Source organism: Brassica napus, chromosome C1, assembly GCF_020379485.1.
Source record: "Brassica napus cultivar Da-Ae chromosome C1, Da-Ae, whole genome shotgun sequence".
Taxonomy (NCBI): Eukaryota; Viridiplantae; Streptophyta; class Magnoliopsida; order Brassicales; family Brassicaceae; genus Brassica; species Brassica napus.
In genome coordinates this window covers 44,028,430-44,054,405 of record NC_063444.1, presented here as the reverse complement: position 1 = coordinate 44,054,405, position 25,976 = coordinate 44,028,430, and the positions used below count along the sequence as shown (strand labels likewise).

Genomic DNA, 25,976 nt, shown 5'->3' with positions numbered 1-25,976 from the left:
GTTTACCTTAGTGATTCTATAGCTTGAATATTTTAATGGACGATTTACAAATTTGGATCCCACCAGCATGGACTTTTGGCCTTTGTGATCATCATACAATAACTAAAAGGGGATAAGCTGATCAGAGAGACCCTCCACGTCGGCAATAAAAACCAGCCAATTAAAGATCAGTATGATGCCACATCACTCCAGCTTTGTCGCCCTAGCATGTCTCTTCTTCTTCCCTTCTATGTGTTTCTAACTTCTCCAATTCTCATCTGTAACGTCGGGCTCCAGATTTGTCTTCTTTCTATAAATCGATCAAAGAAAATAACATCAAGAATCAAAAACGGCTGTTTCTAAAGGAATGAGTGATACAGGTAAAAAAACACCATTCAATGGATATAAAGGTCTTCTCTTTGTGGAACTACAATATCTAAGAAAGATGATGAAAGCGATCAAGAGGCTACTTGATTTCGATTTTCAGGTCATCTTACTATGGATTCATGTATTATTAAAGTTCTGCCATATAACCATCAAGGAAGTTTTCATAGTTTGATATTTGGATCCAGAAAGGTTTTGATTGGATTTTCAAACCTTGGTTTTACATTTTGACTCTTTTTTATTGTCTCATTATTAAGAAATTGGGGATTTGATCTTCGCAGGATTTGGTTATTCTCGAAGGTCTGTATACGGTTTTCGGAATCTCTCCTCCGCCACCACTTGCACAATTTTTAAACAGAGGTCTTCACACTCTGTCTTTGCCAGAAACGGCCAAGCCGGAGGTCGCAACTATCTGCAAAAGTTTGTGCTTTTTCCTCTAATCAAACATATTTCATTCAGACTTGGCCTAACATATTGTATCATCAATTCTAAAATAGTTATTGCATGGATGAACTTTGTGCTTCTTCCTCTATCATCAGATATGATGAACTTTGTTTTTCCAGTTCATGGTTTAAGCCTTTAAGGTACCTTTTACGTTGCTATTCATAGTTTATTTGAATATAAGATGTTATAAGGTATTTTTCAAGTTGGGGGGGTGAAAGTTTGTGTTCTTCATTTTCTAGGTTCAGATTGCTTTCAAAGTTTTATATATTGTATTATGTTTTGGCGATGATAGTAGCAGGGCTACTGAAAGTATGTTACAGAAACATTCAGAGTTCACTACAGGAACAAGAAAGGTACACGTTTAATTGCTAGAAGTCATGAAGGTTGGGTTTCTTTGACACAAGATCAAAATCCATGAGCTTTAGCGTTTGGATCTGGCTATTTTTGGGAAAGAATGATGTAGATGTTTCAATGTATCAGGATTGTACTCTGGTTGAACCCAAATGGTGTTTGAATGTTTCAGTACGAGTCTGGGTTCTCCAAGGAATCATACGAGGTCGGCCATGGTTATGGGTTGTTGTTTTAGAATGAAACATACATGTATTATAGTTGCTCAGAATAATATAGTTCTGAAGTGGTTTATGTATCTCTCAGTATGTAAGTTATCGGAGTTGTCGCGTTAAGGTCTACTCTAGGTTATGGTCATTTGGCATGTTTTATCAAACTATGCAGTTGGTCTTTTTGAGGGCTCATTTATGGTTCTGGATGGGTTTATAAAGCTTTCAGTTTCATTCATTCTATCAAGTTAAAAACACTCTAAGATGGTGATTAAGCCAAAATCATCACAGGAAAGGAGTTTATTGATGGGAAATGAGTCGGTTGCTCTCTGGTCTGTACTTTTAAATTTTTTGGTAAATGGTGGTTGCAGAGTACTATGGTAGCTATCTGATGCTATAGCTCAATCCGATCTAATCTTATTTTTTCATTGTAGTCAAGTAGTTATTTTTCATTGAAGTTAACTAGCTTTTTCAGTAATGAAATTATTCAATTTGAGTCTGCTGTAATATCTGTTGGTTTTGAGATTAAAAAAAAAACTAATACTACTCCACACATAAATATAACTATTAATTTTTGCACTAACATTAATTTTCACATGTCATATTCGACCAGACCATATATTAGACCATATATTAACGCCAAGAGATTCTATTGTACTAACCAATATTTAATTGTTTATTCAAAACAATCAATTTTAGAAATATTAACACAATAATGAAAACTTAGTAAGATTTTGCCTTTTATCATATTAGTTAACCATAACAGTTTTAATATTGTGTTTATAAAATCTATGATTAAAATTTAGTGTAAATCAGTTATTTATCAAATACAATGGGAGTATATAAATGGATATTTGCAACAATTTTAATATGATAACATTTTTAATATTTTATATACAAAACTTAGGGGAAACTTATCATTAAAATATGTTTACATTAGTTATTAATTAAATATAAGACATGCCATTCTAATTAACCATAACAGTTTAAATATTTTATTTATACAATCTATAACAAAATAATTTTAAATAGTTATTTATCAAATACAATAGGAATATATAAGTAAATATTTGTAACGATTTTAATATGAGAATGGATTTACTATTTTATTTATAAAATTATAATTAAAATAATTTTAAATTAGTTAATTATCTACTACAAAACATACTGTACAAAAACATTTAAGCCTTAGCATATAAATCAATAATCAAAACTGAATTTATACCGAGCAAAAGAAATGAAACCAAACAAAAAAATGAAACCAAAGCCAAGTCAAAAAATATTTGAACGATTTTTATATTTTTAGAACACAAAAGGTGAAACCAAATCAGAACCAAACTGAGAATCGAACAATCCAAACTATATTTTATATTCCTAAAATGTTATTTTTTTAAAACAAAATATTCTAAATATACTATTTATAAACCTAACTATATATCCAAAATACGGTTTATCTACTCTTTATCCAAAATATTCTACTATCATAATTTCTTGATAAGACTGAACTACATGAATATGTTTTATCCAAAATTCTGAAATTATCCGAGCTATCTGAGATAATATTATAGGAAATATTTATTTCATCATTCTCTCATACAAATTAGTTAAAATACGCAAGTTTAATTCAATGAAATAATATTATAGGAAAAAATCCGGGCGTAGCAATGGAACCGAGCCGTGACTTTGAATCATTTGTAATCATCTCTCAATAATAATTTTCATAAGATAGAGTGTGAAGTAATATTATAGAATATGTTGCAAATATATTTGTATTGTTGCAAATATGTTGCTGAGATACACATTAAGTAATTCTCTGTTATATTGGTATGGTTTTAAGCTCTGTTTTTCATGTTGTAATTTTATGTATTTTAAAAAACGTTAAGAAAGAAGAAGCAATGTTTTTAGCTGCTAGAGCTTCAAGAACAGAGAATCGACATATAACAATGGTAATGGAGACTGGAACCGAGTAAGAAAAGGGAGCTCCAGAGCTGGTACCTACAAACTGATTTTGTTTTTATAAGTCTCTTTGGCCACAAAAAGTTGATCATTTCGTCAAGACTCTTTGGCAACAACTGCTCTACTTGGATAAGAAAGCCATCCGAGGGAATTTAGGCAACCAAGTGATGTTTTTATAATCTCTTGATTCCAAGTAAGTTTTAAGTAGTTCTACAAATTCTCGAAATCAAAAAAAACCATCTAAGAAAGTTATCATAATCTTTCAAAATTGTTCACTGCAGACTCCGAGGCGTAACATTCAGCAGAATACAGAGAAGTTTTAGAGAGGTGTGTGTTTTCAAGGTTTTGAATAGGGAATCTGTCTAACGACTCAACTATTCCAAGTAATGATTTCGGATATATACTATTTGATATTTTTGGGTGTTGTTCTACTTCTTGACAATGGTAGCTACTGGTCAACAAGCAGATGAAAGACAAGGACTTCAACCTCTGCTTTTCTCAGTTTAAATCTATAGATTTGGTATTAGTATTGGGTCCATGATGATCCTTTCTTGTGTGTAGACAGTGGATAGCGTGATTGAAACGGGAGATAGTGAGCATACTTTTCAGAAAGCAATCATGGAGCAAGGAAGAGAGCAGGTTGGTATTTAGGTTTCGGCAATAGCGTGACTACCTGTGCAACAAAACAATTGTTACGTGTATCTCCAGTTAGGTTTTTCCTGCTTCCGTGCATGCAGATAATAAATATTGGATACACTGGCTGAGATTCAGGAATGGCTTCCTGAGGCTTAGAGAAGAAACTTCTCCACATTGTAGGTTATAATAAAAATGCTGAATCCGAAGGTGTCAAACAAGATGCTAAATTAATGAATGCTTCTGAAATCGGTAAGAGGTTCTTCACATCCTACTCTTTTTCTCCTGGGTACAAATTTTTTTGGTAATTAAAGCTTTTAATGTGTGTTCAGTCCAGGTTCTACGAATTGGGAAGAGGTGGAAGAGTTTCAAAGCCAGACGTAAGGTAACTCTGTCTATATATGTGTTATTAGAAACCATGAACCGTTTGCATGGAGTGATATTTTTCAAGAACATTAGTATCTAAAGAGTTTTTTGGCGCATCTATATATTAACCGTTTCCCTCACTAACTAACATTAACGTTGTGGCCATACAAGTCCATGCTGTTTCCTGAGAAAGTCCCCCAAGAACATTAGTGACGATTTCTGTTTCCTGATAAAGTCCATGTTACATTTAGGACAAACATCAACGTTGTGGCCATACAAGTTTCCTCAGTTAATTATTTGTTTATCTGGTAGAGCAGCAGTGTAACCACAACATATGGTGTGGCACTGAAAATATGTAGTATGACCCCAGAAGGAATAATGAGACAATCTTTTCGACCTTACAATTTACAAATAAGAAATTGGGACCATTGAGTTCTCTATGTCATTGAGCTCTATATATAGTAAGCTTGGTGTAAACCTATTGTACTTTACTTGCAGTAGATTTGGAGGAATCTCACTTATATTGACGAGAGAAGACAATGGGTAGCCAAGATAGAGGACATACTTTCTTACTAACACCACCAGTAAAGGTATCCTTCCAAGTCTGTTGAGACCTAGCTCCAAGCCCCCTTCAACTATGTGGCCGCCACTCTTTATATTCCACCAAATGTCACTTACAATATTACCAAGGAAAGAAGCTTGCTCTACAGTTTTCTACGGTGGTTCTCACATAGTTGTAACTTTCTAATTAACACTAATAAAGGCTGCAGAAATCTGAATATTATCAATAGTTGTAACACCAATAGTGTAACTTTCTAACTCTAACTTCTTCTAGCTAGGTCAAGAAATCTGAATATTATCAATAGACCAAAGAGAATAAGTGGAAAACAAAGAGTAGAGAAGTCCTAAGATGCAGATGGTGGAGAAAAGAATGATGAAAATGCAATACTCAAGCGGACTACTCATTAGAAGAAAAACAAAATATGTATCTTTTTAGTGTTCTTCGTCTGACTCTAGAGGCCAAAGTTCCAATGGAAGTAGAGGAAACAAAGAAGGATAATGCGAGATGTAAGTTGAGGAGAGGTTTATCTCTTCTTCTACATGTCTGTGTTTGAAGAAGTTTGTAGATGTTGTTCTCATGTATCTTATGCCATTCTAACATGTACAACATTTATTTTAATTGATTTTTAACTAAACAATAATCTTCCTCTCCAATCTTTAAAAAATATAATGTTTTGACATTTAAATAAATATGTAATGTTTTTAAATTAACAGTCTCTAAAATTTGAATCGCAATTTATTAAATTTCATCATTTGAATTCTTCTGTAAGAAAAAAACATTAATATATATATAAGGAAAATATATTTTATTACTTCAATAATTCTTCTATATGATATTATTAGTAGAGTTTGCTGCTACTAATAATTTATTGTTTTCGGTACAAATAGCATTCATATTTCTGAGTTAGTAGTGCAATTGTTTTTCTTGATTAGTAGTGCAATCTTTTTTATTACAGAAAATTCATATCATAAATTCATTTTGACTGTAAAAAAATAATACTATTTTCCAAAAATGGTAAAAAAATGTAATTCATTTTCTAAACAATATAATTACATTTTTAAGTTACTGAAGATTTTTAGTTAGATGATTTATTTTTTCGCATAGGTTACATACTATTATACTATAAAATTATACCCATCACATGTAAATATATTCTGAATTATATATTTCATTCAAAAGTTAATTTAAGATTGTTTGGAAAAAACATAACATAAGTGTAACAATTAAAATACATAATCCTTGCATGTTGATGAAGTGATTAAGTTTCTTTGAGGGCTGATGTAGTATTTATGTTAAATTATTTCTAAATTATCTTTGTTTGTTCCTCAAAGTTTGGAAAATACATATATGTCGCATTAGTCGTGTTTGTTAATGAATATTTTTGTAAAATTTGATCAGTTTAGTATGATTAATATACACAAAACTACTTTATATCACAATTTGAATAACAAAATTGCCCGTAAAAATACTACTATCAAACGTCATCATCACTAACCACTTATTAACCATTCCTTTAAGATTATCACAACAAAATCAATAGTAACATGTTGAAAGGTAAAACTTAGAAAAGAAAGAGTCAAAACTCAAATCGCACGTTATCAATTATCACAGCCACTATACAGCTTATTAGTCATGTAATAACATCTTTAGCTTTGAATATTTCAACAGACAAGGACTTCAAATTTGGCTTTCACCAGCGTGGACTTGGACTTGTGAGTTAGACTTTAACCTCAATCAATAACTTACATTGCATATGAGAGACCAGTTTTGAGATATCTATTGCCAAATTATCCATCTCACAAGCTCTAAATTCTCGAAACTATGTGGTGGTCAAATAGCATCTTTCTCACTTTCTTTACTCTATCTCTATTGATAGAACAATCATGCTGTGAAACAGATACTCTGCTCCAGGGGCAGTACTTGAAAGATGGGCAAGAGCTCGTTTCAGCTTTCAATATCTTCAGGCTCAAGTTCTTCAACATCAAGAATTCAAGAAACTATTATCTTGGAATCTGGTACGACAGTCTGTATCTTAATGACAACAGCAACTATGATGCTTCCCAGGACAAACCTGTCTGGATTGCCAACCGTGACAATCCAATCCCAGGACGCTCTGGAAGCCTCACAGTTGACTCACTCGGAAGATTGAAGATCTTAACAGGAGCATCAAGCCTGATTGATCTAAGCTCTACAGAAACCACAAGAAACACAACCCTGAAGCTGTTGGACTCCGGTAACCTCCAGCTCCAGGAGATGGCTTCAGATGGATCAGTGAAGCAAATTTTGTGGCAAAGTTTTGATTATCCAACGGATACACTTCTTCCTGGGATGAAAATAGGTTTCAGTGCCAAGACCGGGAAGAGATGGATGCTGAGATCATGGCTAGGTGCTGATTCACCTGCTTCTGGATCTTTTGTCTTTGGTATGGATGCTAATATTACAAACCGTTTGACCATCTTGTGGCGTGGAAAAATGTACTGGGGAAGTGGGCTATGGTTTAAGGGTCAGTTCTCCTTGGAGAAACTGAACCAGAACGGTTTCTTCTTCTCCTTTGTTTCCACAGAGAATGAAGAATATTTTATGTATTCAGCTAATATTGAGAGGCACGATGGAACAGCATTTCCTTATTTTATGTATTCAGCTAATGAGAGGCATGATGGAACAACATTTCCTCGGTTAGTGATAAATGAAAAGGGAACTTTGCAATTTAACTGGATTAATGGAAGAAAAGATCATGTCCGTTGTTCTCCCTTTGTATTTGGTGAAGATCTTGAAGTTGGTTGTTACCGTAAACATTCCAGCGTTTGTTTGCGTGCAAGTTACGTATTCCCGGAGCCTGTATCCGAGTTCTGGGACTGTATGCGGTCGTCGTCTAATTACAATTTTAAAGAGATGACATCAGGAAAGACTTTTTGTTCCAGCTTTGGTTATACATTCAGAGATGCAGTGTCTTCTGTATCAGGCAATGGATTTGTACTTAATGAGACTGGTGGGAAGTTAAGTTCATACGATTGCTGTGTAAAATGTCTCCAAAACTGCTCTTGTGTTGCTTATGCTTCAACGCGTATGGATGGTACGGGCTGCCAAATCTGGAATACTGACCCTACCATTGATCTTACCGGCAACATGACGTCTTCTCATAGTCCAATAACTATACATATTCGTGTAAAAGGTAAACAATCTACATTTTATATGTTTCAAAAGTAGATGCAGCAAACCTGTTGGACACTATAAGTTTTCTTGAATACAGGAGTTGAGAGCAGTGGCAGAGCCACCTTGTTACCATGTGGGTCAGTTGACCCATGTGAATTTATGAATAATTTTTTTTTTACATGTATATTTCTTTGAAAAACTGGGAAAATAATGTAAAATTTAGTTAATTGACCTTTATGATATATGTTAATTATGAATTGACCCCTTTGACAATTTTTCCTAGCTCTGCCACCGGTTGAGAGAGTCCAAGAGATCGAAAAAGCGGCAACTTGGCTTGTTGTTGTGGTATCAGTGTTCCTAATGATATCTGTGGTCTGTTTTATCATCTATCTTGTTTTCAGGAAATATAAAATAAAATGTGAGAATATTAGAATCACTCCAACACTTTGTTATCAATCTTGTTCTTTACTAACATCAGTTTTGTTTCTTTTTTTGTTTGATCCAGTAACTGTCTTATTTCGCCGAATGTTCAACTTTTTATGGAGAAAAGTCATTCCACAAAGTAATGCTTTTAGCTGATTAACTTTAGTATAAGCATGTTTGTTCTTGTGAAAACTAAGAGTCTTGTTGTTTTGTTTAGTCACTGTTTACATATGGAGTAGGCTTCAAACAATGAGGGTTGGTTCAACAATAGACCAAGAAATGCTCCTACGTGAATTGGGAATTGATAGGAGAGGCCGGCACAGGAGAAGTGCAAGGAAGAATGATAATGAGCTTCAGATTTTTAGCTTTGAAAGTGTAGCCTTGGCAACAGATTACTTCTCTGATGCAAACAAGCTCGGTGAAGGAGGTTTTGGTCCTGTATATAAGGTACTATAAAATGTTCTTCAGATTCTGATATCAACTCAGATTTTGATGCTTTGGCTACTTTCTTGAAGGGGAGGTTAATACATTGGGAAGAAGTGGCTATCAAGAGACTATCTATAGCATCAGGGCAAGGTTTGGTGGAGTTCAAAAATGAAGCTATGCTTATTGCAAAACTTCAACATACAAATCTTGTGAAGTTGTTAGGATGCTGCGTCGAGAAGGATGAGAAGATGTTGATTTATGAGTACATGCCCAACAAGAGCCTTGACTACTTCCTCTTTGGTGAGTTTTCTTTATAAAATCTAAGAGTCCGTAAAAACATTTCTGACTACATGTTGGTTCTTGAAATGGTTTAAATTTCTGTGCACTTTAGTAGTTAAATTTTATTTTTAAACCTTAAAACAAGTGTTTTCCTTCAATATTCTTGCTTTCTTCGTGCTTGATTCGCGTTTGTTCACAACACTACCTGTTTTCGACTTTATGTAGACCCTTTGAGGAAAAATGTTCTAGATTGGGCGCTGCGGTTCAGGATCATGGAAGGGATCATTCAAGGGCTGTTGTACCTTCACAAGTACTCTAGACTGAAAGTGATACACAGAGACATCAAAGCCAGCAACATTTTGCTGGACGAGGATATGAATCCCAAAATATCTGATTTTGGTATGGCTAGGATATTTGGAGCTCAAGAATCAAGAGCCAACACCAGACGAGTTGCTGGCACATTGTAAGTAAAAGAGTGACTAGATACAAGGAGAAGATTCTCTGTTCATATTTAACTTGAATTTCTAGTTGTTAATATATACATGTATAGTGGCTATATGTCTCCAGAGTACTTCAGAGAAGGACTATTCTCAGCTAAGTCAGATGTGTTCAGCTTTGGGGTTCTGATGCTTGAAATCATTTGTGGAAGGAAGAACAATAGCTTTCACCATGACTCAGAAGGGCCTCTGAATCTCATAGTTCATGTAATAGCTAAACTCGCTCTTCTTGTTCCATTGTTAGCATCTTTGGACCTTGTCGAAACTCAGTTTTTTTTTGTTTCAGGCGTGGAATCTGTTTAAAGAAAACAGAATTGGCGAGGTGATAGATCAGTCTTTGGGAGATTCTGCCCTTGACAACCCTCAAATGTTGAGATGCGTTCAAGTTGCGCTCTTGTGTGTGCAAGAAAACGCAGAGGATAGACCAAGCATGTTAGATGTTGTGTCCATGATATACGGCAATAATGCTCTTTCTTTACCCAAAGAGCCAGCTTTCTATGATGGTCCTCGGAGAAGCTCGCCGGAGATGGAGCTTGAGCTACCGGAGCCAAGAAATGGATCGGATAATAGGGTTACCATCACGGTGATGGAAGCAAGGTGAGCTGGTGGTGGAATAAAAATAAAAATGATCGCATTTGAGTCTCTTGTTAAGACTGATCATACAGTATTTAATCAACCCCAAATTAAAACAGAGTTAAGGGTGTGGTTTCTTAACCCTTGTTTATAAACTTTATATATTGGCAAAAGACAATGCAGACAGTAAGTACGTAAGGTTCCAATACAAATAGTAACGAGAGAGAAATAAAACTTGAAACACAGAGACGTACGCCTTAGTAGTTCAATTGAGCATGATGCACATCATGGGCTCATATGAATTATTCATCTCGAGTCTCCGGACAAGAACATAGTATCCTTTCTAAAGGTTGCAACAAACAACAAAAAGGGTCTCGTTAGATCATCGGATATAGTAAATCTAGTTTGTTAATTAATAGTGTAAAAGAGAATGCTTACTCCTATGAGTTGTAGTAAGTCTTGTGGAATGAATATGTTTGAGAAAGTGAGCACAATGGAGCCAGGTGCAACAGGGCATGACGTTGTTATATCGCAGAGGGAGTAACGTTTTAAAGTGGTTACAAGTGACCCCGTGCCGAGTCTCCCATCAGAAGTGAGTCCTACACTTACTTCTGCATCATTAGGTAATTCTTGGCCTGTGTTCACACCAAGATTGTTTATCAAGAAAAGCAAAATTGAAACTATTTATCAAGTTAAATATACTTTTTTTAATTTAAACAAAACAAGGGAATCGATTACTTGTAAAACCGGTTATGGTAAAGTTTGCGTTAGTGCCACTCGTAAATGGGTATGGAGAGACCTCCACAGCGTTGACTTTAATGGGAGACTGCTGAGAATCTGTAACAACAACAACAAAAAGTTACAATGATTATTTTCGTTTAACTTCAACCAATCAACGTTACTGCCTTCTTTATCAGTACATGCAACAAATTAATGGATATTTACTCTGGCAGATTCGGAAGTCGCTGACAGAGGCGGCCAAAGCAACTGGTAAGACAAAGAGTGACACAAGGAGGTGAAAATGAAGCAAAGGCTGCAGGGCGTGAGATATCGCCATGGATATGATATGAACTCCTCGATGGCTTTCTCGATCTAGAGAGATAAATATATTTACAGTATGAGTTCTTATGCTTTTATGCCTAGCTACTATTTAATACTTAGTGTGGATTATAAGATTGTGACAAACTAATTATTATTTTTTGTCAACCTTGTGATAAACTAATTACTACATCCAGAAACGTTATACGGGAGAATTTTTAAAATATTGGGTTGACAAAGCTAATTGACAAGCAACATTAAATTATCGACCCAATATAATAGAACAACAAAACCAAATTATATGAACGCCCAAGTTACCATGATTACTTTTTCGGAGTTTTTCCTTTTAACTTCAACCAAACCAAAGTAACTGTCTTATTTAGCAAGGTGAAGCTTACTCACAGTTATTTAATTTTCTGGCTTTTTTTGTGTGTAAATTTAGCAAGAAAGAGTTTAACTCAAATTGCTCGTCATCACTTCTCACATTTTATTCCGAGTGTAGCACGATATGGAGTTACTGCATAAGAAGAAGGATGAAAACAAGGTAAAGATTCGTTCTTCTTTCTAACCCTAGCTTTGATCCATTGAACAACGAAGTGATTGCTGCGTATCATCTTGTTCTTCTGTGTTGATGCATTTTGACTTAAACCATTTTGGTGAAAACGAGCTTGTAATCGAAATTGGATGCCCGGAAAGATTAATAAAAGTATATATTTAAAAAAAAAAGCATTTAACAGTAGCATCATGACAGAAGCAACCTGGAAACTGGGCATGTACAATATGGTAAAACCGTACCGAACCGAACCGAACCAAAATAGACAATATGGTGTGGTTTTGGTATATACCATATAAACCGAATGGATATAATTTTATAAAAACCGTAGGATTTGGATATGGTTAGGTTTATAACTAATTAAACCGAATAAACCGAACAAAACCGATCAAAAGTAGAAACATGTAAATATATACATATTTTTTAACGTCACATGAAAATTTATTTTTTATATAAGTTATTCTTTTGTTAATAATTATTACCATATTTTTTTTATTGTAATAAAGAATCTTAATTTGAAAAACACTTAAAATATAATTAAATAACAATTCATCGCAACTGAGGTTTCTTATTTTCTTAGCCTTATTCTTTTAATCATTTTGCTTTCTTTTAGCATTGATTAAATTGAAGTGAAGGTTATGAATTTGATGGATAATAACTAGAAAAAATTCTTCGCAACTTTTTTTTTATTTATAAACGAACAAAGTTTCATTCGAAGAACCATGACTTTGATGAACACTAAATATGGAAGAGTGGAAAAACTTTTCTCTCATACTTCTCTTTTGTTTTTTATTTTTATTTTCAAAATTTCGAGCTTTGATTTTAGTTCTAGATTTGATTATTTCATCCGAAGGTATAAGCGTTTTTATTTTTTTTTGTTCTTTTATTTGAAAATATAATATATTTTTAATAAATGACTGTAATGACAATATGACTCTAAAATTTATATAATGTGATCTCAAACTAAATAATTATGTTTTGGTATAAAACCGAATAAACCGAAAACCGACGGTATATAAACCGAACCGAACCGAATTAAATATGGATTTAGAATAGTAGTTATATTTTATTAACCGAAATACCGAAAAAATCGAACCGAAACCGAACGGATATCCGGATTGAACACCCATACTGGAAACATATAAAACAAAAGAAAGATGTTAGGTTTTGTAGTTTTGATGATGACGACCGGGATTTAGTGTTAAACATGATTTTCTAATTGTAATAAATAGGTTTATTTAAGTTTAGCCGAAATTATGAAAGTAACCCCAAATACAATTTAACCAGATAAATATTAAAAGACAATTTTCTCAAATAGAGATTTTTAAGTTTTTGTCGCAAAAATAAACTTCAAAAACTAAAATGACCAAAATAGTATTTTTTATTTTGAAATTCTTTTTAAAAAAATATTTTTCAAAATATGAAATCCTATCCCCAAAACACCGCTCTTCAATTCTAAACCCTAAACTCTATACCCTAAATCCTAAAACTTAAATTCTAATCGCCACTATTTAATTTTAAACCCTAATGACTAGATTATTTTGATAAAATATTTAAATCTATTTTGGTCTCTTTTTTTTTAAGTATATATTTTGGTTGATTTCAGTAGAAAACCGAGAGTCTGGGGTTCGGTTGACCCGAAAATCCGGAACACGTAACAACAGTCGTGTCTGAACTGAACTGAAAACTCAGAATCTGAGCAGCCCTTGGGCTAGAGGTGTCAACTAGGCCATATCTTATTCATGTTTAGGCCTTTTGGTCGGAATAAATAGATAGATGGAGTCGGGAGAGAAGGAAGGATAGAGGATTAGAGGTAGGGATCTGGAAAGTTGAAACAATAGCGGCGATGATGATATCGGATCTCCCAAGGGATATGGTGGAGGAGGTGCTCTGTAAGCTTCCGATGACATCTCTGAGAAGAGCTCGATTCACCTGCAAAAGATGGAACAACACTTTATCAAAATATTGGAGCTTTACAAGAAAGTACAATGGTGAAGCAGCAAAGAGGAAGGAGTTTCAGGTGGTGATGATACTCGAATACAAGGTTTACTTGATGAGCGTCAACCTCCACAATCCATCTCCATCTATAGAGCCTATAGGTAAACTCCACGACGCTGGAGTCGACATAATTAATGTCTTTCACTGCCAAGGTTTGTTGTTATGCGTTACCAAAGACGGAACTAGGCTTGTTGTTTGGAACCCTTTTACTGGACAAGCAAGGTGGATCAACCCCAGAGATTCTTACCACAGATGTGACAGGTATGCTCTCGGATACGAGAAGAAGAACAACTACCCGCTCAAAGTCTTGAGATTTGTGGATGACTACGACCGCAACTTAAAGCGCCAAGTATGTGAGTTTGAAATCTTCAATTTAAACTCTAGTTCTTGGAAGGTTGTTGATTTCAATCCAGACTGGATGATACAGCATTTTTACCGCGGCTTGTCTCTCAAGGGCAATACTTACTGGTTTGCCGAAAACAAACTTGCACCAGGCGAAATAGGAAGAGTTTTTTTACTCTGTTTCAACTTTACAACAGAGAGTTTTGGACCGCGTCTGCGTCTGCCTTTCCGCGGTCGCTATGGAGATACATTGACTCTATCTAGCGTTAGAGAAGAGCAGCTTGCTGTCCTGTTTCAAGAATGTGCACCTGCATACACCTTGAAGGTTTGGATTAGTAGCAAGGTTGGTCCCAATGCAGTGTCGTGGAACAAGGTGTTCTTATCGGTTGTTATGAAACCACTAATCGGTTTTCAGTTTCATTGTTTCGCTGGAAGTTTCTTTGTTGATGAGAAGAACAAGGCCGTTGTGGTTATTGATACGACTAGAGGTCATCCTTTCACTATTCGTAATATGGCTTACGTTCTTGGTGAAAATGGATACTTCAAATCAGTCGATCTCGGTGATTTTGCACCCATGAAGTGCTGGCCACTTGTGTGCTCTTATCTTCCAACCTTGGTGAAATTCTAGCAAGCTGCGCCACCAGGCAACCTGAAGGAACACACCATCTTAAATCTTATCAACTTGTTGTCGTCCTCTTTTGTTTGACACTTTGGGTTATTTAAATTTGTAATATTTTTTGATGGTTTGTAGTTTAAAGTTGGATTCCTGGTAACTGCGTCGCTTTTGTTCTTGTTTGGTACTCTTCTTTTAAAACAACTCAATTCTTCTGATAATACATTGTTAAGATGAAAGTACATTGATACACTATTCTGCTTTCACTCCGGAAGCGCGGCTTACCTGTGGATGAATGTTTGGTAGAGTTAGAGGTCTAACCTGAAGTGATTACTTCTCCAGCCTTCTCCTAAGTTCAAACACCGCTTCAATCCCACTTGTGTCTATGGAAGACACAGCTGAAACAATTCAAAATATAAAAAGACATAAAGTAAATAAGATGAGTCCAAAAAACTCATGAACATAGCTCAGATGAGAACATAAGTTACCTGTCATGTCAAGAATGATGCATTTTTAAGTACTGCCATTGTATTCTTTTATCCGACCTTCCTCTTCCCTGGTCCATCTCACGATCCTACAGAACCATAAACTCACTTCCGTAAGAACAACAAACACACAACCATATCAGGAAGTTATTTGGCAAAGTATATTGGAGATTCAACAGCAAGAATCAAGAAACCAGGGATTCTTGAAGCTTCTGTTACGAGTAGATGTAAAAACAATGATCTAAAGAGAAGTACTGATTGTATTGATAGAAATACTGATTTTACAAGAGAAACCTAATCACAAATCCATCTCTCTAATCTCTCTACATCACTCTCCTCTCTGATTATTCACTCAAACTCTGGATAACCTCTCTCTCTCTCTCTCTACCAAAATACAGCTTAAATAGAAAGAGTAAGCAGCAAGTAGGAGAGTAGCCAGCTCAGCCCCATCCCCATGTGATCTGTTAGTGCTCACGTGCAATTGCCACCTCATCCTCTCATACTTATCAGCTTCTCTGTATCTTCTAAGACTGATATATCTGAGTCCATTGGATGTTTCCAAATTCTACAGTGTTTGGCCGGGTTACATGCAACAAGATCTTGAGAACTGAAACTCCCACCTTCACAAAAAGGTACCAAAACTTAGATGACACACAACTTGAGAATTAGTAGAACCATGAAGAATATATAGTTGTGTACTCACTGCTATTGCTAGGCCAAGAGGTACAGACACTAAGAGAACACCAAAGAAAGAACACATGCAAGTGAAGAATTCGAATTTGTCAACTTTCCATAGCTTGTAAGCTGCTTGATAATCAATGAGGCCAATCACTGCGGTTAAAATGATAGCAGCTAGGATCAAATTAGGAGTGTAGTAGAAGAGCAACTGTCTTATTTAGCAAGGTGAAGCTTACTCACAGTTATTTAATTTTCTGGCTTTTTTTGTGTGTAAATTTAGCAAGAAAGAGTTGAACTCAAATTGGTCGTCATCACTTCTCACAATTTGTTCCGAGTGTAGCACGATATGAAGTTACTGCATAAGAAAAAGGACGAAGACAAGGTAAAGATTCGTTCTTCTTACTAGCCCTAGCTTTGATCCATTGAACAATGAAGCGATTACTGCGTATCATCTTGTTCTTCTGTGTTGATGCAAACAAGAACAAGGCATCACAAAAGCGATCTAATAAAGAGTCTGTTTATATTTTGGGTAATAACAATTAACACCATGTTTCAAAGCTTGGATTAAACAAAAGAAGACATCATTTTGCACCAGCATTAACACAAACACAAACGATATATCGAGACAAAACAGAAAAGATTACAACTTTTTCAAACTCCCACATGTTCCCAACCTTCAACCTTTTCATCAAACACTTCCTTGAATCCTGTCACCACTCACACTCAAGCTCTCCATCGCACTCTCCAGCCCAGAGCTCATCTCAGCCAACACATGAGGATCATTATAATGCTGAACAGCCTGAACAATACTCCTCACTCTCTTAAACGGATCCGTCCCCTCAAAAACCTCACAACCCACAAAAACCCCATCACACCCCAACTGCATCATCAAAGCCGCATCAGCAGGAGTCGTGATCCCACCAGACGCAAACTGCACAACCGGAACCCTCCCCATCTGCTTCGTCTGCGCCACGAGATCGTACGGCGCAGACAACTTCTTCGCAAACGCGAAAACCTCATCGTCATCCATGTTGTTCAGAACCCTAACGTCACCCATCACTCTCCTAACGTTCCTCACAGTCTCCGCAACGTTCCCTGTTCTTGTAACATCTCCTTGGATCCGAATCATCGCGGCTCCTTCTCTGATCCTCCTCAAGGCCTCACCGGTGTCGCGGCACCCGCATATGAACGGAGATCGGAAGTTATGCTTGTTGATGAAGTTACCTTCGTCTGCAACCGAGATGATCTCGCTCTCGTCGATGTAGTCAACGGCGAGATGCTCCAGGATCTGAGCTTCCACGAAATGACCGACGCGCGCGCGTGCCATCACGGGGACGGACACCGCGCGTTTCACTTCTTTGACGAGGGCTGGATCCGGCATGCGCTGGACGCCGGCGGTGGCTGGGGATCGGGGCGGATCCGAGATGAGGACGGCGCATGCGCCGGCGGACTCGGCGATCTTGGCTTGGTTTACGGAGGAGACTTCAACGACGGCGCCGCCGCGGAGGACTTGAGCTAAGCCGACTTTGACGGAGAAGGGATGGTTTTTCTTGGCGGCGTCGGTGATGGCTGTGCCGCTGTAGAGAGTCACGGCGCCTTGGTCATGATCCGCCATTTTCTGATTGAAAGATTGTAAGATGAAGAATGAGGAAGATGAGTTGACAGTGAGGAGAGATATAGAGGACGGAGACGAAGAGTGTGGTTTTGTCTGGAAGCTTCCGAGACTGTCGAAGTTTTAGATCGGGAGGGAGAAGAGTCCGAGTGTTAGTTTCAAAACGAAGTCGTATTGAGGAAGAGAGAAGCTTAGTGGGCCTCCATGAAAGGATGACCCAAGTAGACGACTTTTCTTGTCGTAGTCCTTTTATTTAGAGCCGTTCGATATGAAGAAAACACGTGGCGTTATCTTGTGTGTATTTACGCTTTCGTCCAAAGATATTTTATGACGTGGGACCCGAGTCAGAGAACAAAGCACGAACATTACAAAATGAAGGGAGCGCGAGTTCAGTCCAACAACAACTGTCTTACTTAGTGGGCCATCACGTGTTTCTAAATTGTCACGATCTACACGGCGTCGTTTAGTACTACTCCTCACGTGTTTGAAAGTTGTTGTTTCCTTTTTATTTAATTTTGTACTGTTTTCAATCAAATCAATAATGATCAAGAACGTGAATTTACCTAAATTCCTTCAATCTCACTCTCTCTCTGCTACTCAACTACCATATAAAGTGTTTTAATTTTTATTTTCTAAAGTTTTGTACATTTAATTAAGTGAACATTCTAATATTTAGATGAAAGAAAATTCAAGATGAGAAGATATAAAGTGAAACAAAAAGTTATTTTATATTTTAATCGTCGATAATGTAACTCTAAAACATAAGAAGGAAGAATAAAATAATAAAATAAATACCTACATAGGTTAATATCATTTATTCAAACTTAGATAAACCGATTATCAATCATCTTAGCTGAATTTCCTTTATGAAAATAACCAGATTCAATGTTAAAATATTTAATTCCAAACCACTTGGTTTATTTTGCATGGATACACATTTATTATGCGGCATATGTTGTAGATCAGCTTGGTGAAATGAGATGAAGCTAGGGAACAGCAAAAGTTATTTAAATTGCATTTGTATTTGATTTTTCAAATTTGATAACCATGATTCAGACCATTTTGGATTAAATACCAGCAGCGCACTAGTAATAAAGTTGACAAAATCCTAATAAAAAAGCAAACATAATTAATATTATTAACCAACTCTAAATAGGAAATTAGTAACAAGATTCATATAATGTAAAATCCAAAATATCTATTATATGTAAACCATATGAACTGGTCCACAAATCTCATTTAATAATTATAATATAAGAATTGAAATGACATTTTAGAAACCGAGTTTAAGGGAGCGTTTGAAAGAGAGAGAGAAAGAAACAGCGACCAATGCCTCCTCTCCTACTCTAAGCTTTAATTTGAACTTCATCCTCGTCTTGTCGAGACAGAGAGAGAGAGAGAGATAAAAGAGCAAAACTTTGGTCACAGAGAGATCCGATCAAAAGGATCTCCGATTCGAGCTAAGAGACAAGAACTGATATTCGATTCCCCGGCGGCGATGAACGGGAGACAGAGATCTGGCGCGGCGGCGGTTCACCACCAGAGGCAGCTCTCCGATAACCCTCTCGACATGTCTTCCTCCAATGGCAGATGGCTCCAATCCACTGGTCTCCCGCACTTTCAGCCATCCCCCAATGTAAAAGCTTCGAACTTTCTATCGTTTTCTAAGAAGATCTATTAGCCCGCGAGGTTTCTTGATCTTTTAAATGCAGATTCTCGATCTGGTGGTTTTGATTGCTAGTCGAAGTTGTTTTGTGTGTTTGATGTTATTCAAGTTTTGAATTTAATGGTGTTGAGTGACTTGTACACACAGGATTATGGATACTATGGTGGTGGACAAGGAGCAAGAGGATACCAGAATGCTCAGAGAAACGACTTCTTTGGAGAACCAACTACTCCTCAATACGGTTCTCGTCCATCGAGCCAACGAAGGAACAATGATGAATCTGAGTTTAGTCCCGGCCTCTTGGATCTTCATTCTTTTGATACTGAGCTTCTTCCTGAGGTAGGTGTTTTATGATTAAATGCTGTGCATCCATAAAATTTATTGCTTGTTGATAGAGTGGACTCATTGCACAGCTCTCTTTACTTCATCAAACTATTTTTAGTAAAACAAATTCTGATTTATTCTTTACCAATTTGGTATCCATAAGTCAATGATTCATATGACACCATCTGATTGTTTGATTCTCTGTTTAAGATAAGATGAATGGTGTGAACTTCATTGCTTTTGGTCTTGCTGTAATCTTCTAACTTATTATTTTTATCAGCAGATTCCAGTTTCTAGCCAGTTAGATGGACCGTCAATGTTCAATCCTAGTCAAAGCCAAAGCTTTGATGACTTTGAGGCTTACAACAAGCAGCAGCCTAACCGTAGCCGTGCGTTGGCTGATAACTTGGCAGCTGAGAAAGAAAAGATGAATGCTGTTGCAAAGATCAAAGTTGTTGTACGTCGCCTTCCTATTCACTTCTGTTCAATCCTACCCTGTCTTTAGCAAGTACTAATAATTTCCTCAACAGGTGCGCAAGAGACCACTTAACAAAAAGGAGTCGGTAAAAAACGAGGAAGACATTATTGACACACATTCCAATTGCTTAACAGTTCACGAAACCAAAGTCAAGGTTAGTTACTGATGGTTTGAGTACGCACAAAGTCCTCTCTGTAGCAAGACACTAAGACTGATCTCTAACTTTTATCATTGTAGGTTGACTTGACAGCTTATGTTGAAAAGCATGAGTTTGTGTTTGATGCTGTGTTAGATGAGGAAGTATCAAATGATGAGGTCTATCGTGAGACAGTGGAGCCTGTTGTGCCATTAATTTTCCAGCGCATCAAAGCCACTTGCTTTGCATATGGGCAGACAGGTAATAAGTAGTCTCTGTGAAACTAAACCCATTTTCTAGAATTTGTATAATTCTGAATGTGAACCATCTACCTTTTACGTTTGCCCTCTCAGGTAGTGGCAAAACCTATACAATGAAGCCTTTGCCTCTTAAGGCTTCAAGGGATATCCTAAGGTTGATGCACCACACGTACAGAAACCAAGGGTTTCAGCTGTTCGTCAGCTTCTTCGAAATCTACGGAGGAAAGCTTTATGATCTCCTCAGCGAGAGGAAGTAAGTTGTTATCTCATCTTCACCGTTACGCCTATTAAATGTAACTGAAAGAAAACAAAAACTTTTCTTTACCTTTTAATAGGAAGCTGTGCATGAGAGAGGACGGTAAGCAGCAAGTGTGCATCGTCGGTTTGCAAGAGTACAGAGTCTCCGACACAGATGCTATCGTGGAGCTTATCGAGAGAGGAAGCGCGACGAGAAGTACTGGAACCACTGGCGCAAACGAAGAATCCTCTCGCTCTCACGCTATCCTTCAGCTCGCTATTAAAAAATCAGCTGAGGGGAATCAGTCAAAGCCCCCTCGCCTCGTTGGCAAGCTTTCTTTCATCGATCTTGCTGGAAGTGAACGAGGTGCAGACACAACGGACAATGACAAGCAGACGAGATTGGAAGGAGCAGAGATCAATAAGAGCTTGCTGGCGTTAAAAGAGTGTATTAGAGCTTTGGATAATGATCAAGGTCACATCCCTTTTAGAGGGAGTAAGTTGACTGAAGTTCTCAGGGACTCTTTCATGGGGAACTCTCGTACTGTGATGATATCTTGCATATCTCCGAGCTCTGGATCGTGTGAGCACACTCTTAACACCTTAAGATACGCTGACAGGTTTGGTTTTTTACTTTTCTTTCTTTCTTTTTTTGTTGTCATATGTGTATCCCGTTAAATGTGAGGAACTGTAGGGTTAAGAGTCTCTCGAAGGGAAACGGCTCTAAGAAAGATGTGTCTTCTTCAACGTTAAACCTAAGGGAGTCTACAAAGGTTCCTTTATCTACCGCACTTCCTGCTCCTTCCAACTATGAGGATGACGTGAATGAGATGTGGAATGAAGAGAACGATGAGTTTGATGCATCGGATTACGAGCAAGAGAAGCAAATGTGGAAGAAAAACGTGAAGCCAGAGGTTTCCTATGCACAGGAGAGAATCCAGAAACCTAATATTCCAATGAAGTCAAGAGACATGCCAAGGCCTGATATGAAGAAGTCAAGCTCCGATGACAATCTAAATGCACTTCTGCAGGTAACTCATTCTCCTTCAAAAAAAGAATCGTATGTTTTTATGAGCCTCGACTCAAGAACCATTTTAACAGGAAGAAGAAGACCTTGTGAATGCACACCGTAAACAAGTTGAGGATACCATGAACATAGTGAAAGAGGTATGATTCTTCTCAGATTTTTTTTGCCAAGCCTCTGGTTTCGATTCTCTCTTTTAATCCCTTTTTGGGATCACATGTGCAGGAGATGAATCTGCTGGTGGAAGCAGACCAGCCTGGAAACCATCTAGATGGTTACATTTCGAGACTGAACACAATTCTCTCTCAGAAGGCTGCAGGTATACTCCAACTGCAGAACCGTCTTGCTCATTTCCAGAAGCGCCTTAGGGAGCACAAGGTATTGGTCTCTACTACCACTGGGTACTGACCCCTCCTCCTCGAGTATAGACTGGTCCTCCTTTTATCGACCTCATCTAAGGTTTTGCATTGGTGCCCCCTCTGCTGGCTTCGAATGGAGATCAGAAGTTTATTTATTTACAGCTTACTGAGAACCCTACATGGAAGAGTATGATTACAGAGTTTCTTATATATGCATTCTGATGCTGCTGCATTTTGAATTGGATCAGATTATTGTAATGGATTAAATACCTATGTAATAATAATATTTACTTTTGTGATATTAATGAGCTTGCCTTGTATTATATGTTCTAGTAACTGTGAGAAGAGTGCTCCACAAGTTCTTGGAACTGGCAAATGATTCACTGTCAAATAGTGTTGGTACGCACAAGCATGATTCAAACTTACAAGAGAAAAATGACTTGTAATAAACCAAGAACAAATCAAGAATCTGAAAGAAAAAAAAAAAAAGACTAATGTCTCCGGGAGTGTTTTAATCAGGCGTACAGATCATTGAAGAATTTGCCAACGATATTGAGATACACCTGACTTCTAAGACGAGAATAGTAATAAAGTGCCTCTTCAACGTCAAGGGCTTTCTCTATATCTCCCGTCTCAGTCACATACATCTTTTTAATCTTCTTCTCCATTCTATTGCAGTCTCTTGGCGAACGCGAAGAGCAAGCTTCTGTTTTCTTCTCTTGTTCGTGCTTCTGCTCAGCTTTAGTGAGCCTCCGTTGCTGTTTTTGAGATCAGACTCCCATATGTTGAGGAAACTCGCGAAGATATTGTCTCCATCGAGAGAGTTTGATCTACAAAATATGCATGAGAAGTTGGATTTTGGTCAGTGGAGTTTCTTACCTGCTCAGAGAATGATGGACTTTAGACTGTGAAGTGTTCTGTGGAAGAAACTGTTTGTTTTTTGAAACATCTCTCTTTCACTGCAACTGATATGTTCTTGTTGGCAGATCAGTGTTCTCTCCCATATATACTTTGTGGTCACTGAAATCAACCTATATGTAGTATTAAATATTTCTTATTATCTTACTTTATTTTCATAGTATTTGTGAATGTATCTTTAGTGTATAAGAAGTGTATTTAAAAGTTACAACATGTATCATTGGTAAGCATATAATATATTTCTATTAGTTAAATGACTACGATTATAACATTAAAGTTACGTGTAGACATATAACAACTGCTTCTCTTGCGCTCCTCAAACCTTTATTGTTTCTTCCATGAAAACCCCTGCAACACAAAAAGGGTCAATATAACATGTTCATGGACTTAGCATTACGGGTTCTAAAATCTCCAAATTTATATGTAACTCGGTAATATGTTTTTTTTTTATAATTTCATTACACAGTCTTTTAAAGTGTTCATAAATCATTATTAATCTCTGCAGCTTTTGACTGAGACAAATAACCATTATTCATCTCAGGATCTGACACAATTATATATCATCAAACACATGTTAAGTTAAGGTGAAGAAGAAAGCTTGAGAACAAACTCGGAACACATATTTCAATAGGCAGTCAATGCATAGTCTTCTAAAGTGTTCATAAGTCATCTTATCTTAGAACTACGCGAACAGACAAACAAACTATAAAGTAAGGTCCATTGTTCGATTCTTCTAATTACAAACTATAAAGACCAGTTAACTTTATGAACACTTTAATCATAATTGCAAATACACAAACAAAACAGCAAGTTCCTTTATTCCATTGTTCAATTTGGAGACTGACGAACCACTGAACATGAAGGTTCATTTTAATTTTAGTATTTAACACTTTCAACCTAAACAAGGTAAAGAATGGTACATTTCAGGCTACTTGACAGATTCATTCGGACTACTTGCAAGTAACATATATATATATGTTTTTTTGTAACTGTGCAAGTAACATATTTGTTCATGAATATATATAACTTGCTGTTCGTAGCAAATGTTTGTTCTATATAACCATTGTTAAATACTTAAATTAAATTACTAGGTGATAACCCGCGCCCTGCGCGGAATTATGGATTAAAAAGATTATAACTTTAAAACTACACTTCTTAATTTATCGGTGTAATTTAAATATATTTGAATTAAAAAACTGTGAAAGTAAGCAAAAACTTATATAAATTTATTATGAGTTTAAGATAAAACAAAACATAAGCAATAGAATTATTGTCTTCATAATATAAATTATGAATATAAAATAAAAAAAACATAGACAATAAAACAATAAAATACTAAAGAAACAAATTATAAAAAAGAAATTAAATTCATAATTTTGAGAAGGAGACGGTGGTGAGGACTTTGTTTTGAGAAAGAGACGGCCTAGTATTTATATATGCAATGCGCTGGTCTAGGGTATGTTTGCATAACTAATCGTCCTCATAATTTTTGAAATTCAAATTAATATTAAATTTTGAGAACTTACCTTATTCCCTGCTCGTCGAATCACATGGAATATTAAAGGAAACAAAGAGTTAATATGGTCAACTAAATTAAATTTTAAATCAATCAATTTTGATCAAAAATACGTATTTTTATATTTTTTATTTTAGGAAAGCTTGTATATATATTGCTACCACTTTAAAAATATGAAATAGGACGGTATTGAGCCTATATGGCAATTCTGCGAATTTGATTCCTAGATTGGAGTTCTATAACCAGAATGAATTATATTCAAAAACGTATATTGTGGCTAATATTAATGGCATGCACTACAAGAAAACAGGGGGATTCTGATGGCCGAAATCGTCGGAAATTCGTCGGAATAGACCGATTCCGACGAATTTCCGACGAACCCGTCCGTCGGTATCGTTTCGTCGGAAAAAAAAAATTCGTCGGAATTTCGTCAGAACTTCCGACGACTTTCTGACGAATACCGAGAAACGTCATTCTGACGAACTTCCGACGATATTACGATGCGGATACACGAGACCAGAGTTCATCGGAAAAACTACGTACCGACGGAGAACGTTCCTCGGTGCATTCCGACGAACCTCGTTCGTCGGAATTTACCGACGGACAGCGGTCGTCGGAATATACCGACGGTCGTTGTTCGTCGGTAAATTCCGACGAATGAGGTTCGTCGGTAAATTCCGACGGATATATGTCCGTCGGTATATTCCGACGACCACTGTCCGTCGGTATATACCCATTTTTTTCAAATTAATTTTGCATTTTTATATATTTTTTGATATTAATGAATTTAAAAAATCAGAAATTTAAAACTAATAATATTATAAAATTTAAATTCATCAAAACCGAAATAGGAAAAAAACATTCATAAAGTTTAAAATTCATACAAACCCAAATAAAAAAAACATTCCGAAAGTTTTAAAAAGCCGAAATAAACTAAGATGAACTCGAAGACATCAAACAATCTAGCTTCTGCATAATCTCGGTGTTGAACTTCTTCTGGGATGCCAACTCAGCAAGGATAGTGGCATTCTCCGAACGGATAGTGGCATTCTCCGAAAGGATAGTGGTGTTCTGCTCCTCCAATGCCCCAATCCGTTCATCTTTGTCATGTAGCTCCTCGAGAATCATGGGATCGGCATACGGAGCTTGTGAAGAAGATGCCGGATACGAAGAAGCACGACGGGCCAACCCAACTAAACGGCCTCCTTTCCTTTTAGGAACCGCCTACAAAAATATTTAAAGTAAGTAAATAGGGACAAGTAAGTAATCGACATTATAAAAAAATATATATTAATAAAAAACATTACCTTTTCAACCATCTCATTTATTTGCAATAGAGACAGGTTGGTTGAAGCTCCCGTGGAGTCGCCGTCATCAGAGAGAGGCTGAGATTGGGAAACTATTTCAGCTTCCACCAAATCAACTACACCTTTGATCACGGGGTCCTGAATTTGACCCGTCGTCTTGTTAGTGTGAGCCACCTTAATGAGTTGTAGACGATCAACGG

General features: G+C 36.5%; 5 protein-coding genes and 1 pseudogene across 7 annotated transcripts; 3 read left to right on the top strand and 3 right to left on the bottom strand.

The window, feature by feature from the left end:
- Positions 1-6,626: 6,626 nt before the first annotated feature.
- On the top strand, positions 6,627-10,389 carry LOC106376842 (G-type lectin S-receptor-like serine/threonine-protein kinase CES101). The gene is made up of 8 exons (XM_013816967.3): positions 6,627-8,053; positions 8,318-8,452; positions 8,540-8,596; positions 8,675-8,904; positions 8,973-9,183; positions 9,388-9,625; positions 9,713-9,866; positions 9,946-10,389. Exons 1-8 carry the CDS (start codon positions 6,703-6,705, stop codon positions 10,258-10,260), a joined length of 2,691 nt encoding a protein of 896 aa, XP_013672421.1. The 5' UTR covers positions 6,627-6,702; the 3' UTR covers positions 10,261-10,389.
- Positions 10,357-11,656, bottom strand: BNAC01G44270D (MD-2-related lipid-recognition protein ROSY1). Its single transcript, XM_013816971.3, has 4 exons — positions 11,178-11,656; positions 10,971-11,069; positions 10,671-10,867; positions 10,357-10,575 (listed from the first exon to the last, which is right to left on the bottom strand). The coding sequence occupies exons 1-4, from the start codon at positions 11,287-11,289 to the stop codon at positions 10,498-10,500; spliced, it is 486 nt and encodes a 161-aa protein (XP_013672425.1). The 5' UTR covers positions 11,290-11,656; the 3' UTR covers positions 10,357-10,497.
- Positions 11,657-13,449: 1,793 nt separating this feature from the next.
- LOC106376843 (F-box/kelch-repeat protein At3g16740-like) lies at positions 13,450-14,997 on the top strand. Of its 2 annotated transcripts, XM_013816969.3 has the most exons (2): positions 13,450-14,170; positions 14,249-14,997. In XM_013816969.3, the coding sequence occupies exons 1-2, from the start codon at positions 13,670-13,672 to the stop codon at positions 14,789-14,791; spliced, it is 1,044 nt and encodes a 347-aa protein (XP_013672423.1). In that variant the 5' UTR covers positions 13,450-13,669; the 3' UTR covers positions 14,792-14,997. The 2 variants fall into 2 exon arrangements, with proteins under 2 accessions (XP_013672423.1, XP_022550935.1); XM_022695214.2 differs by having other exon boundaries at positions 13,452-14,997.
- Positions 14,998-16,442: 1,445 nt separating this feature from the next.
- On the bottom strand, positions 16,443-17,716 carry LOC106376844 (pyridoxal 5'-phosphate synthase-like subunit PDX1.2). Its single transcript, XM_013816970.3, has one exon. It carries the CDS (start codon positions 17,552-17,554, stop codon positions 16,628-16,630), a length of 927 nt encoding a protein of 308 aa, XP_013672424.1. The 5' UTR covers positions 17,555-17,716; the 3' UTR covers positions 16,443-16,627.
- Positions 17,717-18,824: 1,108 nt separating this feature from the next.
- LOC106376846 (kinesin-like protein KIN-13B) lies at positions 18,825-22,358 on the top strand. 2 transcript variants are annotated; one of them, XM_048746216.1, is made up of 10 exons: positions 18,825-19,187; positions 19,365-19,556; positions 19,825-19,998; positions 20,072-20,173; positions 20,257-20,416; positions 20,509-20,668; positions 20,751-21,272; positions 21,347-21,683; positions 21,754-21,819; positions 21,902-22,358. In XM_048746216.1, the coding sequence occupies exons 1-10, from the start codon at positions 19,050-19,052 to the stop codon at positions 22,082-22,084; spliced, it is 2,034 nt and encodes a 677-aa protein (XP_048602173.1). In that variant the 5' UTR covers positions 18,825-19,049; the 3' UTR covers positions 22,085-22,358. The 2 variants fall into 2 exon arrangements, with proteins under 2 accessions (XP_048602173.1, XP_048602172.1); XM_048746215.1 differs by having other exon boundaries at positions 19,822-19,998.
- Positions 22,359-22,550: 192 nt separating this feature from the next.
- Positions 22,551-23,311, bottom strand: LOC106375191 (annotated as a pseudogene).
- Between the last annotated feature and the right edge of the window lie 2,665 nt (positions 23,312-25,976).